Source organism: Microplitis mediator, chromosome 10 (genome assembly GCF_029852145.1).
Source record: "Microplitis mediator isolate UGA2020A chromosome 10, iyMicMedi2.1, whole genome shotgun sequence".
NCBI lineage: Eukaryota > Metazoa > Arthropoda > Insecta > Hymenoptera > Braconidae > Microplitis > Microplitis mediator.
This window is the reverse complement of record NC_079978.1, coordinates 13,393,563-13,407,581: the sequence shown is the minus strand read 5'-3', so window position 1 is coordinate 13,407,581 and position 14,019 is coordinate 13,393,563. Positions and strand designations below refer to the sequence as shown.

At 30.5% G+C, this 14,019-nt stretch overlaps 1 protein-coding gene across 4 annotated transcripts in view; it reads left to right on the top strand.

The window, feature by feature from the left end:
- Positions 1-14,019, top strand: part of LOC130676192 (glucose dehydrogenase [FAD, quinone]-like) — a 39,137-nt gene that overhangs the window by 20,957 nt on the left and 4,161 nt on the right. For 3 of the 4 annotated variants that reach the window (XM_057482251.1, XM_057482248.1, XM_057482247.1), the window contains 5 exons: positions 5,356-5,484; positions 11,299-11,495; positions 11,604-11,963; positions 12,217-12,682; positions 12,893-13,263. In XM_057482251.1, the coding sequence (XP_057338234.1) occupies positions 5,466-5,484; positions 11,299-11,495; positions 11,604-11,963; positions 12,217-12,682; positions 12,893-13,263 (1,413 nt within the window). In that variant the 5' untranslated portion in view covers positions 5,356-5,465. Of the gene's footprint in view, positions 1-5,355; positions 5,485-11,298; positions 11,496-11,603; positions 11,968-12,216; positions 12,683-12,892; positions 13,264-14,019 lie in introns of all 4 variants that reach the window. The other variant, XM_057482250.1, reaches the window with a different exon arrangement.

Genomic DNA, 14,019 nt, shown 5'->3' with positions numbered 1-14,019 from the left:
TTGTAAAATTTTTATAAATAAAACTTAAGTATGTTTTCCGAGTCAAAAAACAAATTCGGAGTTAAGTCTCAAAGTTCTCAATGAGGTTTTTGATGATCATATTAGAATTTTAAGATTGACAACAGTATAGAAAGTTATTCTAGTTTAGTCCTCAAAGTAGTAGTTACGACCAATTTTACCACTTTGAGGACTGAACCGGAATAACATAATCTGGATTAGAGCCTCAAAATACTCAAAACATACAGGAATAATTTTATCCACATTTGAACCTCAAAAGTCTCATTCGACGTATTCTCTCCCCTCCCTTTTCTATCTGAAATTTTTGAATGTCCAAAGTATAACTTTTCATTCGTTGAGGATTTTGAGGTCTTACTAATAATTTAAAATCGATAAATTATTCGCATTTAGACCTCATAGTTCACATTGAGGATTTTGAATACTAGAGTAGAGTTACTTTCTGGGCGGCAAATAAAACAACAAAGGAATCGAGGCTTTTGAGGACTAAACTAAAATTTGTTTTTTGACTCGGGTCGTCATCATACTTGTATTAGAAAATTTACAATTTTACAGCAGTACTTGAAAATTATTGAATTTTCGATCAATTTTTTCATGGCATTCATTAATATTAATTACCATCCTTGGTTGTAAATATTATCATCCTGATAGTAACTGTTATCATCCTGATGGTACACAGAAAAAAAAATTATTTGGCCCAAAGAAATTTTTCTTGAGCCAAGAAAGTTTTGAGGACATGGAATGGAAATCAAGATTTTCTTGAGGGAAGTAAAAAAATTCCTTGGATTTTAAATCTTGAACAAAGAAAAAAATATTTTTGACTCAATAAATCTTCAAAGATTGATTCAATAGTTGAGTTATTTAGTTAAATAATTTAAATTTCTTGATTAAATGAATATTGTTCTTTACAAAAATATATTTATTACTTGAACCAAAAAATATAAATGTTCAGTACAATAAAGTTACAATGTTGAATTAAGTGATGCAATGGTTTGAATCAATAAACAGTGATAACTTGAACTAAAATACAAATCTCGAACCAATAGTACTGAGGGCTTAAGCCAAGTAAGTTTTCTCTTGGATTCACGCAGAGGTTCTCCCATTCTTTTCTCACTACTCTATCTTTGTCGCTACTACACAAGAAATGGAAACTTTGTCCACGTTATAAGGTTAGGTAGATGAAATTTAAAAAAAAAAATAATAATAATTATTTCATAAATGTTGTTATAATTATTTGTAAGTTTAGCAAATATTTGACCACCTATGTCTTTTATTTATTATAAATTCAGCTACTCTAGGAATTTTCGAGTGAAATTTTATCTGTTTTTTTTTTTCTAATTCAATTAATTTTATAAAAGCTCAAAACGGTAAAATTTTTTAGAATTATGATAAAAAAAAAAAAATAATGAAAAAATAAAAGAATTGAATAACTTTTTTTTTTAAAACTGCATTAATTGAATTTAAAACTATTACAAAAAATAAAAAGAACATCATTTGAATTCAAATTTTAATAATAAATATTCATTATTTACTATAATTTGAAATAAAATATTCTTAAATTAAGAAAACTTTAAAGTTTACAAATGAAGGCAAAATTTTTTTTGTTATAAATATCAAACTCTTTCAAACTTAGTATTCAATAAAAGAATTTATTTTAGCTCAGTCTTGGGTACATATAGTACTGAATAGCTTTATGTAAAAGAATAAATTTTTATTTCCAAATGCGTGTGGTGGCCGAGCGTGCTCAAGCACATGACTTTTTGAACTGCTCTCAATCGAAGGGTCGGCAGTTTGAGTCCCGTCATACGTCAAAAAAATTAAAATTCCTTCTTTACCGAAGGTGAAAAAAGTAACATTTAACCCTCCAGACGGTTAAATAAGTCGTACAGAGTTAAATAATTTTTTGAACAAAAAAAATGATTTCTTGAAAAACTAAGAAAAAAAAATACTTGGGCCAAGAATCAAATCACTTTAAACCAAGCAAAAAAATACTTGGGCCGAGAATCAAATCACTTTAAACCAAGAAAAAAAAACTTGAGTCAATAACTAAATTATTTTAAGCCAAGAAAAAACATACTTGAGTCAAAAATTAAATTACTTTAAGCCAAGAAAAAAGTACTGGAATCAAAAATTTAAATACTTTAAACCAAGCAAAAAATACTTGAGATAAGTCTGAAATGTTTTTAAAAAATACAAAAGCTTTTCAAGCTGAATAATTTCATTCTTGAATCGAGACAGTAATTTATTTAATAATGAAATTAGCTTCTAAATCCAAACTTTGTAAGTTGTTGTTTTAATCGAAAACAAAATGTAAGCTTGGTTTAAGAAAAAAGTTGGGAAGAACGTAAATTTCTTAGTTCAAGTAATTCTTTTTTTCTGTGTAACTGTTGCCATCCTGATATGATTAATTCTATTAAAAAAAATTATAACACTTACTATTTTTGCACTGAAAAACATTCGAATTATTCTAGATGATTGGAATTAAAAATTTAGCATAATAAACAAAATGTTACTTAATGTTCTCCGTGTAGCAGCTCATTTTACTCTGTGATTCGGTTTTGTTTCAGTTTTACCTTCTTAAAATAAAAAAAAAAAACGAGTACGCAAAGAAAAAATATATATTTTTTTTTACTAAACATTTTAGCTGCAATGTTCGGATGACCAACTTGCCCCATACTTTTCTAGACAAATCTTATTAAAATAAAATTTTTTCGCGCTCAAATGGTGTTTTATTTTACACCTGGTTTCTAGATTAATTTTTTTATTTTATTAAAATATTTATTATCAAAATTTAAAAGTTAAATTAATGTTTTCATTATTACTTTCTTTAGTTATATTGAATATCATTACAAAGCATTTTGTCAATAAATTTTTGAAGTGATTTATTTTTTTATTATTCAATATGCGTGGAATTGACTAGTACGATAGTGAAGCAACGAAACTTGAGAATGTTGATCTTTATTTCATTGAAACTTGTTCGTCGACAACTTCATTTGAACCTTCGCATCCTCAAGTCACAAGTTAAGAGTTTCTGAATTTCTATGCGCTCAAGAAAAGCTTTAGCGGAGACTCGTACCACAAAGTATGCGTTAACTCGCTTGAATCATTAATGTCGCGCAACGACCAAGTCAAAAGCAAATTTCTTGTTCGTCACCGCCATCTTCCTACACAATCAGTTCTTTGTTCTATTTACTTTATAAATTAACGAATTAATCGTTTTTACATTTTGCATATCGGCATAGATGACTTCATTTTTAATAAACGTAATAATAATAATCATTATTATTATTACTATAATAATTAATTTTATTATACTAAAAAATCGGTCTATCGTTTGACCCTGTGGGCCAGCCCCAGAACTTCCCGCTGTTTTCGAGCTCTTTGAGCTCGAAAACATCATTGTGAATACATTTTCGAGCTCTTCGAGCTCGAAAATACTTTTGTATGCCATTGTTTTCAAAAAAACCTTTTTTTAGCATTTCTTTCTCCCACGATATCTCGCAAACGAATTAACCGATAGAGATGGTTGAGGCGGTAATCGACGCGTTTTATTAAGTTCTAGAGCTAATTAGATTTTGGAATTGATCGGATGAGTCACTTCAAAGATAAATGAAAAAAACCGTTTTCCTCCATTTCTTTCGCCAACGATATCTCTTGAACGCATTAACCGATAGAGATGGTTGGGGTGGCGATCAACGTGATTTATTGTGTTTCAGAGCTGATTAGATTTTGAAATCGATCGATCGAGCCGTTTCTGAAAAATTAAAAAAAAAACTAAAAAAAAAAAAAATTTTTTTTATTGTATTTCTTCAATATCTTAGAGTCTATCAAATCGATCGATCTAAAATTTTCAGGAAAGTTGACGGCCAAAAAACTCTTTCGATTGCCACCTCAACCATCTCAATCGGTCGATTCATTAAAAAGATATGCAGAGTTTACATCCATACATACACACACACGCACGCACTCACATACATACAGATAATCGGACATCATCCTGAAAATAGTCAGAATAGCTTCCTAGGACCTCAAAACGTTGACATCTGATGATAATTCGATTTTCGAAAATCGGGTTGAAAACAATAACTTCTCGAATTTTCGAAAATTTACAATTTTCTTAGCGGGAAGTTAAAAAAATGTAACTAAACTTTTTCAAAAATTACCGTTTAAAATAATTTCACATCAAAAATACCTACTAGTTAGATACAGTTATATACAACTATGCATAGTTATATATAATCATATTTTGTCATAGATCAAATTTACATATAATCATATATTACTGTATATAATCATTTCTTTTCGGCTTCAAGAGTCATATCTTGATTATATATAGTTAGATATGACAATATATAACTACGCATGATTAAATATAATTATTTATAATCATACAAATATTTGGATATAATTATATATGATCATATTCAATTATATATAGTTAGATCTCATCATTTTTTCTCGGGAATTTTAAAAATAATTAATTGTTAACGTAAATCGGAGTTTATTATAATTAAACCAAAGAGTGATCAGTTGATAGGAAAATAAACTTGTAATTAAGAGTTTGTAATAATAAATATGTAAAGTATTAATTGAATGATCAAATATTTATTGGCAGTAGATTTTTGGTAAAATTCAATTATTTTGATGCAAATAATACAGTTGAATTTACAATGTTTCACTACTCTGACAATGATTGGATGGCTAGAGAAATTTACTAATGATGGTGCATTATTTAGACGTCCCTCCAATTTCGACACTAGATAATTAGCCTAGTAGAACACTCGTCTGATTAGTGAGTACGCTAGTCTGCTTTCCACAGGACAATAATACGTTTCCGTCATCGTCATTGATCCGGAATGAAATTCTCTCGCTTGAGTAATACACAAGAAAGCTATTTCTCATAATCAGTATTGATTCTACGACTAAACGGACGAAAATTCTTTTAATTAGTCAATAGTATAATTTAAGTACTGTTTTTTCTTATTTAGAAACAAGTGTATGAATATTTTATGAATGACGGGACAAAATATAAGTTATTAAAGTTACTTTTTTCATAACTCAATCATTTATTTTCGATTCAATCTACTTTATTAAAAATTAATAATTCTACTAGTACTTTCAGAAATATGATTGATGAATCTGAAAAAATATCACCAGAAGATATTAAGAATCAATATAATGAAAATATTTCAATAAATCATTTTATCCAATTATTCCTCATTCATTTTATTCATATATTTAAAATTATATATTTTTTTTTTTATATTAAATATGCTAAATCGAAATTTGTTTTTAACAGTTGTTTATTTATTTCGTGTTTTTCTATTTTTTGGTCAATAGGAGGGTCCGCTGGTGCGGTTGTAGCAGCTCGACTGAGTGACGTACCAGAGTGGAAAGTTTTACTTTTGGAAGCTGGTCCGGATGAACCACCTGGTGCCGATATTCCGAGTATGGTTGCTATGTTTCTAGGTAAGTCTAACCAAATATATGAATATATATAGAGGACGACCGAGATAAATTTTTTTTATTCTCTTTAATAGTATTAAATAATAATGTATTACTTCAAAAACTATTTTGATCATTTTAAAATGCTTGAAATTGATTTTTTCAAATGTTTTTCCATGTCATTACCCTATAATTTTATCGCAAACTATACCCCTGATTAAAAGAAACGATTCGAAACAATTTGTAATATTAAATTCTCGTAAGAAGAGCCATTCAAACATACACGGAAAAAAAATTCAAGTTAAATTTACGATGCTAACATCGTGATTCGTCCTACTGAATATTGTAGTGGTGCACAGAAAAAACAGTTAACTTGGTTCAAGAAAAATATTGTCTTCTGAATTTTATTTCTTGATTCAATAAAAGTAAAACACTTGATTCAAAAACTTTTTTCGGTTCAAGACAGTAAATTCTCTAGCTCCAAAAAAATTTATTTTTGAAGCGAAATTGAAAATTTCTTGGTTTAAGAGAAGAAATTCTTGCCTCAAGAAAAAAAATTTCTCACTCCAAAAAATCAACGATTTGAACAAAAAAAAAATTTACTTCGGCCAAGAAACTTTTTCTTGTCCCAAGGAAAAAATTTTCTTGCTCCGAAAAAATAAACGTCTTGATTGAAAAAAAAACCCTTGGGCCAAGAAAAAATCTCTTGGCCCAAGAAAAAAATTCTCTTGCTCCGAACAATAAATTGCTTACGAGAGTGAAACAAGTAGTTTTCAAATTAACCGTTTTCATAGATAAATGCCCAAATAATTAAATCAAACATTTCATTTGATGCGTAAAGTTATTATTTATCGAATGAAATGCTTCCGGTTTGGAAATTTCAGTTTATATCTGAGAACGGCTCGTTTGAAACTTCCGGAGACCAAGACGCAGGCGACCAACTTTTGGAGCAAGAAATTTTTTTTTCTTGGCCCAAGCAACTTTTATTTCCACTTAAGAGAGTTTGCTATCTTTTCTCTTTTTTACACACATGCGAACAAACGAAATGGTCCTGTTTGCACTTACATTAGCAAATGGAAATTTCAAATGAGCTGTTCTCAGATATAAACTGAAATTTCCGAACTGGACGCATTTCATTCAATAAATGGTCGCCTGCATCTTGGTCCCCGGACAAAATATCCCCAGACAAATAATTCTTGGTCAAAATATCCTCGTGACAAAATATCCCCGACAATAAAGCTCCGAATCAAGAATAAAAATAATAAAAGATAAATAATATTTTAGACACAATGGATATGAAAATTTATTATTGTTAAGTATGACAACTTGAACGATTTACTTTGAATAGATGATGATAGAAGAGGATAATCATGGACTTTGCTATCCATTTTCATGATTATTTATTGCTTTCTGATGTCGAAAATACCAAAAATCTATCAAATTTGACTCCACCATCTGACGGCATAAAAAAAATTAATCATTGACATAAAATATATTAATCAATACGCGTGAAATACCTGACTAGAAATTTTTATGTGAGACCTATTGGGTCCTTATGAGGTTGCGCTATAGGGACCGCACATAGGGATGTAACGCTAAGACCTATTGGGCCCTCATTGGGCAGTCCCAGCTATGCCCCAATAGGAAAATCCCCAAGAGACTCCACTAGCACATTCCTATTAAAAAAAATCAGTCTATCGGTTGACCCTGCGGGCCAGCCCCAAAACTTCCTGCTGTTTTCAAGCTCCTTGAGCTCGGAAATACTTTTGTATCCCATTGTTTTCGAAAAAAAACCGTTTTTTGGCATTTCTTTCTCCCGCGATATCTCACGAACGAATCAACCGATTTTGATGGTTGAGGCGGCAATCGACGTGTTTTATTGAGTTCTAGAGCTGATTAGATTTTGAAGTCGATCGTTCGAGTCGTATCTAAGAAATCAATAAAAAACTAAAAAAAAAAAAAATTTTTTTTTCCCTTATTCGCCATTATTTTCGAGTCTACTTGATCAAATGATCTGAAATTTTCAGGAAAGTTGACGGCCAAAAAATTCTTTCGATTGCCACCTCAACCATCTCAATCGGTCGATTCATTAAAAAGATATGCAGAGTTTACATCCATACACACACACACACACACACACACACACACACACACACACACACACACACACACACACACATACATACAGACACTCGGACATCATTCTGAAAATAGTCAGAATAGCTTCCTAGGACCCCAAAACGTCGACATCTGATGAAATTTCGATTTTCGCAAATCGTGGTGAAAACAATAACTTCCCAATTTTTCGAAAATCGTCGATTTTCTTAGCGGGAAGTTAAAAATATTAAAATGAGAAAGAACATTTCACTTTGATCCGCAACGTGATTTAATGTATTAGGAACATTACTTAGAGAAAGTTGACATGAATTTAATTAATGAAAAAATTCCGGTGACTGCTGGGCTCAAACCTGCATCCTTCCGATTCAAATTCTTTGATGCTATCCACTGCGCTGACCCACGTATGTGATCGCGTTGGTGTAAATAGTATATTTATTATGACACTAAAGAATAACTGATGAAGATATAAAAACTCCGTGATGCAATGATTGACGTACTCTTTATATAAATATAAGGGGGCAAAACGGGGTACTTAAGGAAATATTAAGTTTTCAGGGACTCAAATACGTTGAATCTTTTTTTCTATGATAATAATCGCACGGCAGTTTGATTCGTACCCGAGTCCTTTCAAATGCGAACTGACTGACGTCTTGGACTACTCGGCCACAGAAGGGCCCACTAGTCTACGTGGTTTTTAAGGAGGTTCGATACCGATTTTCGATATACTACCAAAATTCTGAAATTTTTTTATCGTAAGAGTTATAAAAAAAAAAAAGGATCACTATTAAAATTTCAAATCGATTCACTACACCGTTTTCGAGAGATAAATTTTCAAAATTCGTTCTTATACACGGGCGTAAATAGGAATCATTTTTTAAAGAGTTATAGTTTTTGCTACGATAATACCATCGCTATAAATTATTCAGTATCAAATAATTAAACATTTCTGAACACATTAATATTTTTTTTAAGTTTAATCATGGGTTTGTTATTAAATTATTAATGAAATAAGAGGCAAACTCTAGTTAATGACGTCACATGTCTCGTGAAGCTAAGAAACGACGGTAACAGCGTAAAATGACACAACCGCAGGAAATTCGAATAACTAATAAGCTTGTAGCACCAGTATCATTTTGACTGTGTTTAACCTCTAATACGTCTAGGGTGTAAGCTTCATTTTTCTGTTTTTCTCGCTTTTCTGATAGTTTTGAACGTTTATTATAAACAGCTTCTGATACTAATTTACCTTTTCAATATTTCCTCGTTTTAATATTACTTTCTTCCGTAATTAATAAAAACAAAAATCAGCTGTCATTCTTCTCTGTTTACTCACTAATACATACTACCACCACATAGTACTCGTGTTAGACCTGAGCTCCAGCTAGTAATAAACCTTGTGACCAACAATAGTACACAAAAAAATTACTAAACACTAGCGCGTCATTGCTGTACTTCCGCGTTTATTTTTTAATCACTTATTTCATTAAAAAAAAATTTTTTTTAAGATTCAATGCAATTATAATAAAAATATATTGTATCAACTCCTAAAAGTAAGTCAATTCATAATATATTCTATTCATAAAATTTTGATGTGTAGGAGTTGTAATCTTGCAAAAATACAATAGAACATCCATGATATCCCCTAAGAAAGATAATCCTTATTGAACCTCCTTAAGATCCTTAAGATCCATAGGAATGATTTGAATAAACAGTCATAAGTCACGAGAGCGTCTATTACAAAGGATGCAGATACTATTTAAAAATTACGATGCAGCATTAGGGTGTCCGTTATTTCCCAAATCGATTTTTATTTACCGACCGCCTCCTGAATCTTTAATTTATGACCTAAAAAAAATATCCAACACAATGAGGCTCTTAATTTTCACATTATACCGTGCCGAAATCATTTTATATTTCCCATTTAAATAACATGGGATTTTTAGACTTTTGACTCTTAATTTTTTTCCTCAGAAACAAATGAGAGTAAAAATTTTATCGAAGCTTATTCTGATAGGAAATTGAACGTTCTACAAAAAAGTTCTCTTATGAATTTTCGATAAAATAACTCCTTCAAAAGTTATTTAACGTTAAACTTGTGCTTGTTATCAATCCTATAATATTTTTAATTCTATTTTCATTTTTACCGTTTTTGGCTATAAAATCGTTGAAATCAAAGATAGTTGTTATTATCACTAGAGTACCGATGATCATTTATGTAGATTTCATGGCCTAAACAGAAAATCAAGGGAAAAAAAACATTGTTTTATGAAAAATAATAGAAATAACATACCTTTCCTCATACAGACGAACTTTAAAATGAATTAATGGAAAGTGATGAAATAAAAATGTAATAACTTCTTTGTCTATAATATTATAAGCAGATTTATTATCATTTTTGCTTTCTTTCAAAAACCTTCTACGTAGTTGTTATTGCCCGCCCACGTTTCACATTTAATTTCAAAAAATTTCTATCAATGTTAAATCTTTCAAAAAACTGTCAGGAAAAACAATATTTGATTCAAGTTGTAAATGAGTACAAAACAAAATATCCTAATGCGACCATAGCTTTCTTAACAAAAAATTATAAAGAAAGCAAAAATGATAATAAATCTGCTTATAACATTATAGACAAAGAAGTTATTACATTTTTATTTCACCACTTTCCATTAATTCATTTCGAAGCTCGTCTGTATGGAGAAAGGTATGTTATTTCTATTACTTCTCATAAAACAATTTTTTTTTCCCTTGATTTTCTGTTTAGGCCATGAAATCTACATAAATGATTATCGGTACTTTAGTGGTAATAATAATTATCTTATATTTCAACGATTTTGTATCCAAAAACGGTAAAAATGAAAATAGAATTAAAAACATTATAGGATTGATAACAAACACAAGTTTAACGTTAAATAACTTTTGAAGGAGTCGTTTTATCGAAAATCCATAAGAGCTTTTTTGTAGAACGTTCCATTTCCTATCAGAATAAGCTTCGATAAAATTTTTACTCTCATTTGTTTCTGAGGAAAAAAATTAAGAGTCAAAAGTCTAAAAATCCCATGTTATTTAAATGGGAAATATAAAATGATTTCGGCACGGTATAATGTGAAAATTAAGAGCCTCATTGTGTTGGATATTTTTTTTTAGGTCATCAACTAAAGATTCAGGGGGCGATCGGTAAATAAAAATCGATTTGGGAAATAACGGACACCCTAATGCAGCATCGTTATTTTTATAACTTCCATCATATTATAACAGAGGCAGCACTGTATTATTTATTTTATTCAAAAGTAAATAGCAAGATAAACATATAGGAATAAGTATAGTTTTTTAATTTTAATTATTATTTTATTCTTTTTACGCTGTTAGGATTGTAATTTTTGTAATAATTTTTAATTCTAAAAGTCTTTATCAAAATTACAATGTTGAATAGTAAGAAATGTAACCTGCATAGTAAATTTTAAAATGAGACATTTGAAAATTGATGCTAATGAAAGTATAGTCCACAATTACGATATTAACATCGTAAATTTTAGTGGAATTTTCTTTCCGTGTACTTGAACAGTTGTCTTATTTCTTTTAAATATAAATAATCAATAAAAGATTGAACGTAATTAAAATCAGAACCGTGTATTATTCTCGTAAAATCTCCATTTTACACGGTTCGCCTACATTTAATTCGTTAAACCATAAACTATAATTCGTGTCCAATTGAAATAATAGGAACAGAACTTGACTGGCAATATAGAACAACAAACGAGAAAAATGCTTGTCTATCAACAAATGGATCTTGCGGGTGGCCGCGGGGTAGAAATCTCGGTGGTTCTTCCGTCCACAATGGAATGATGTATATTCGTGGTCACGCTAGAGATTACGACGACTGGGAGTTTATGGGAAACGAGGGATGGAGTTGGCGTGACGTTAGTAATTTTGTGAATTTAATAAACAAGTATCCATTGATGTGTTAAAAAATTTTATTATGGTCGAGCATTATAGTACCTAATTAAAATTTACACTTAAAATAATAGGTACTACCTCACTTTATGAACATGGAAGATAATGGAAATATTGATATGGTTGATGATAAATATCACAGTACTGGAGGACCTTTGAGAGTCGAAAAATTTCCATGGCGACCATCTATATCTGATGACATCCTTCGTGCTGCTGAAGATAAGGGATTTGGATTAAGTAATGATTTAAATGATGACACGATAACTGGTTTCACGATAGCACAATCTACTAGTAAAAACGGGGTTCGTGTAAGCAGTGCAAGTGCATTCTTACGACCCGTTAGGGATCGTCCCAATCTTGATATTGCATTAAACGCAACAGTTACTAAAATACTAATTGAATCTCGCAGAGCTATCGGCGTTCTATATATTCAAGTAGGTAAGGTTCATCTTCAGACTTCAAATTAGGGATAAAGTGAAAGAGTCCGGGACCTTCTTTTGTTATTTTTTTTTTTTTTTTTATTAAATCTCAAACCACCTTTGTAAGAATGGATTTAAAATAATCGTAGGATTATTGAGTTTATGAAATAGTAGAAATATGCGCATTGTACCTCCAACACTTTCACCCTATTTATAACCATCAATTGAATTTTACCCATTTAAAAATTATTTGAACGATCCAATTTAGGACAATGAATTACGTACAGCAAGAATATCACGTGAAGTGGTTGTTTCGGGTGGAGCTATTGGTTCACCGCATTTATTATTATTGTCTGGAATAGGTCCAAAACAACATCTCAAAGAGATAAGAGTACCTGTGGTTAATGACTTAGCGGGTGTTGGTGAAAACTTGCAGAATCACGTTTCTTATACGCTCGCATACACAATTAGTCAACCAAATGAGTATGACTTAAATTGGGCTGCTGCATTGGAATACGTGAGTCATCAAAGAGGTCCCATGTCATCAACTGGTATGTCACAAATCACGGGTATTATATCGTCGAGTTATAGTACACCAGATCATCCGGATTTGCAGTTTTACTTTGGGGGCTTTCAAGCAACCTGTGCAACTACCGGACAAATTGGAACGCTTATAGATAATAACCTACGGAGTATTAGTATATCACCAACTAATCTTCATCCCCGAAGCAGAGGTTAGTATTATACATTATAAATCGTATGATATAATGGATTGTTATGTGTTATTGCATAATATCATACATGAAACATACTTGATATTGTTTTTAGTTATTATTCTTTTTTTTTCATCACAATCTATTATGCGCCTATTCTACTCTGTGTTGGTAGCCCACATTGAATTTGAATCAAAAAATTTATAATTGAATTTTTGTTTTGTAATTTAGGATTTATTCGTTTGGCAGACAATAATCCTGTAAGTAAACCTATCATACAGGCAAACTATTTCCAAGATCCTCAAGACGTTGCAGTTTTGATAGAGGGTATTCAACTAGCTATATCCCTTATGAATTCAAGTGAACTAGCAAAATTCAACCTTACCTTAATAAACCCTTCTATACAAGCATGCTCCCAGTTTATGTATTTAAGTGAAGAGTACTGGAGTTGTGTTGTTAAGCAAGACACTGGACCGGAAAATCATCAAGCTGGTTCTTGTAAAATGGGACCGGTTAATGATCCAATGGCTGTCGTTGATTCGAAACTCAAAGTTCACGGAATAAATGGTCTTCGAGTTGCTGATACCTCTATCATGCCGAAAGTATGTATAATTCATCAATATTGATTAATATTAATATTATTATTATAATTTTATCGTTCTTTTTATTATAAGTATTGTTATTATTATGAGTATCCAGTATGCGTTTAAAATTTTGTTTAATCGTTCATTCAGGGTTAGCGTTGGAATGATTTAACGATCGACGTAGTAATTATAGTAGTAACCTAAATTAATTTCCGATAATTGGAGTTTTCAATCTATAGAACTATGAAAACAACATTAAAAAATTTAAGAAATAATAAAAATAATAATAATAATAACAAAAAGGTTGTTTTGTGACAATGGGATATATTTCGAATATAAATTTTACTTCAAATATTAATTTCTTTTATTTAATGAATTAAAAAATTATGTGATAAAAATAGAAAAAAAGTCAGGCAAAATGAGGACTCTTCGGAAAAAATAAATTTTCTTTATTTTGCAGGATTAATAAATATGTTTAAATTTTTTACTTCGTATTTATATTCAGAAAAATAAGACAAATCTTTAGTTGCCTATAGAAAATTATTTTTGACTTCCCGCTGAGAATATTGCAAATTTTCAAAAAAAGGGAAGTTATTGGTTTCGGTGCGATTTTCGAAAATCGAGTTTTCATCAGATGTCGACGTTTTGAGGTCCTAGGAAGCTATTCTGACTATTCCCGGACGGACGTCCGTGTGTGTGTGTGTGTGTGTGTGTGTGTGTGTGTGTGTGTGTGTGTGTGTGTGTGTGTGTGTGTGTGTGTGTGTGTGTGTGTGT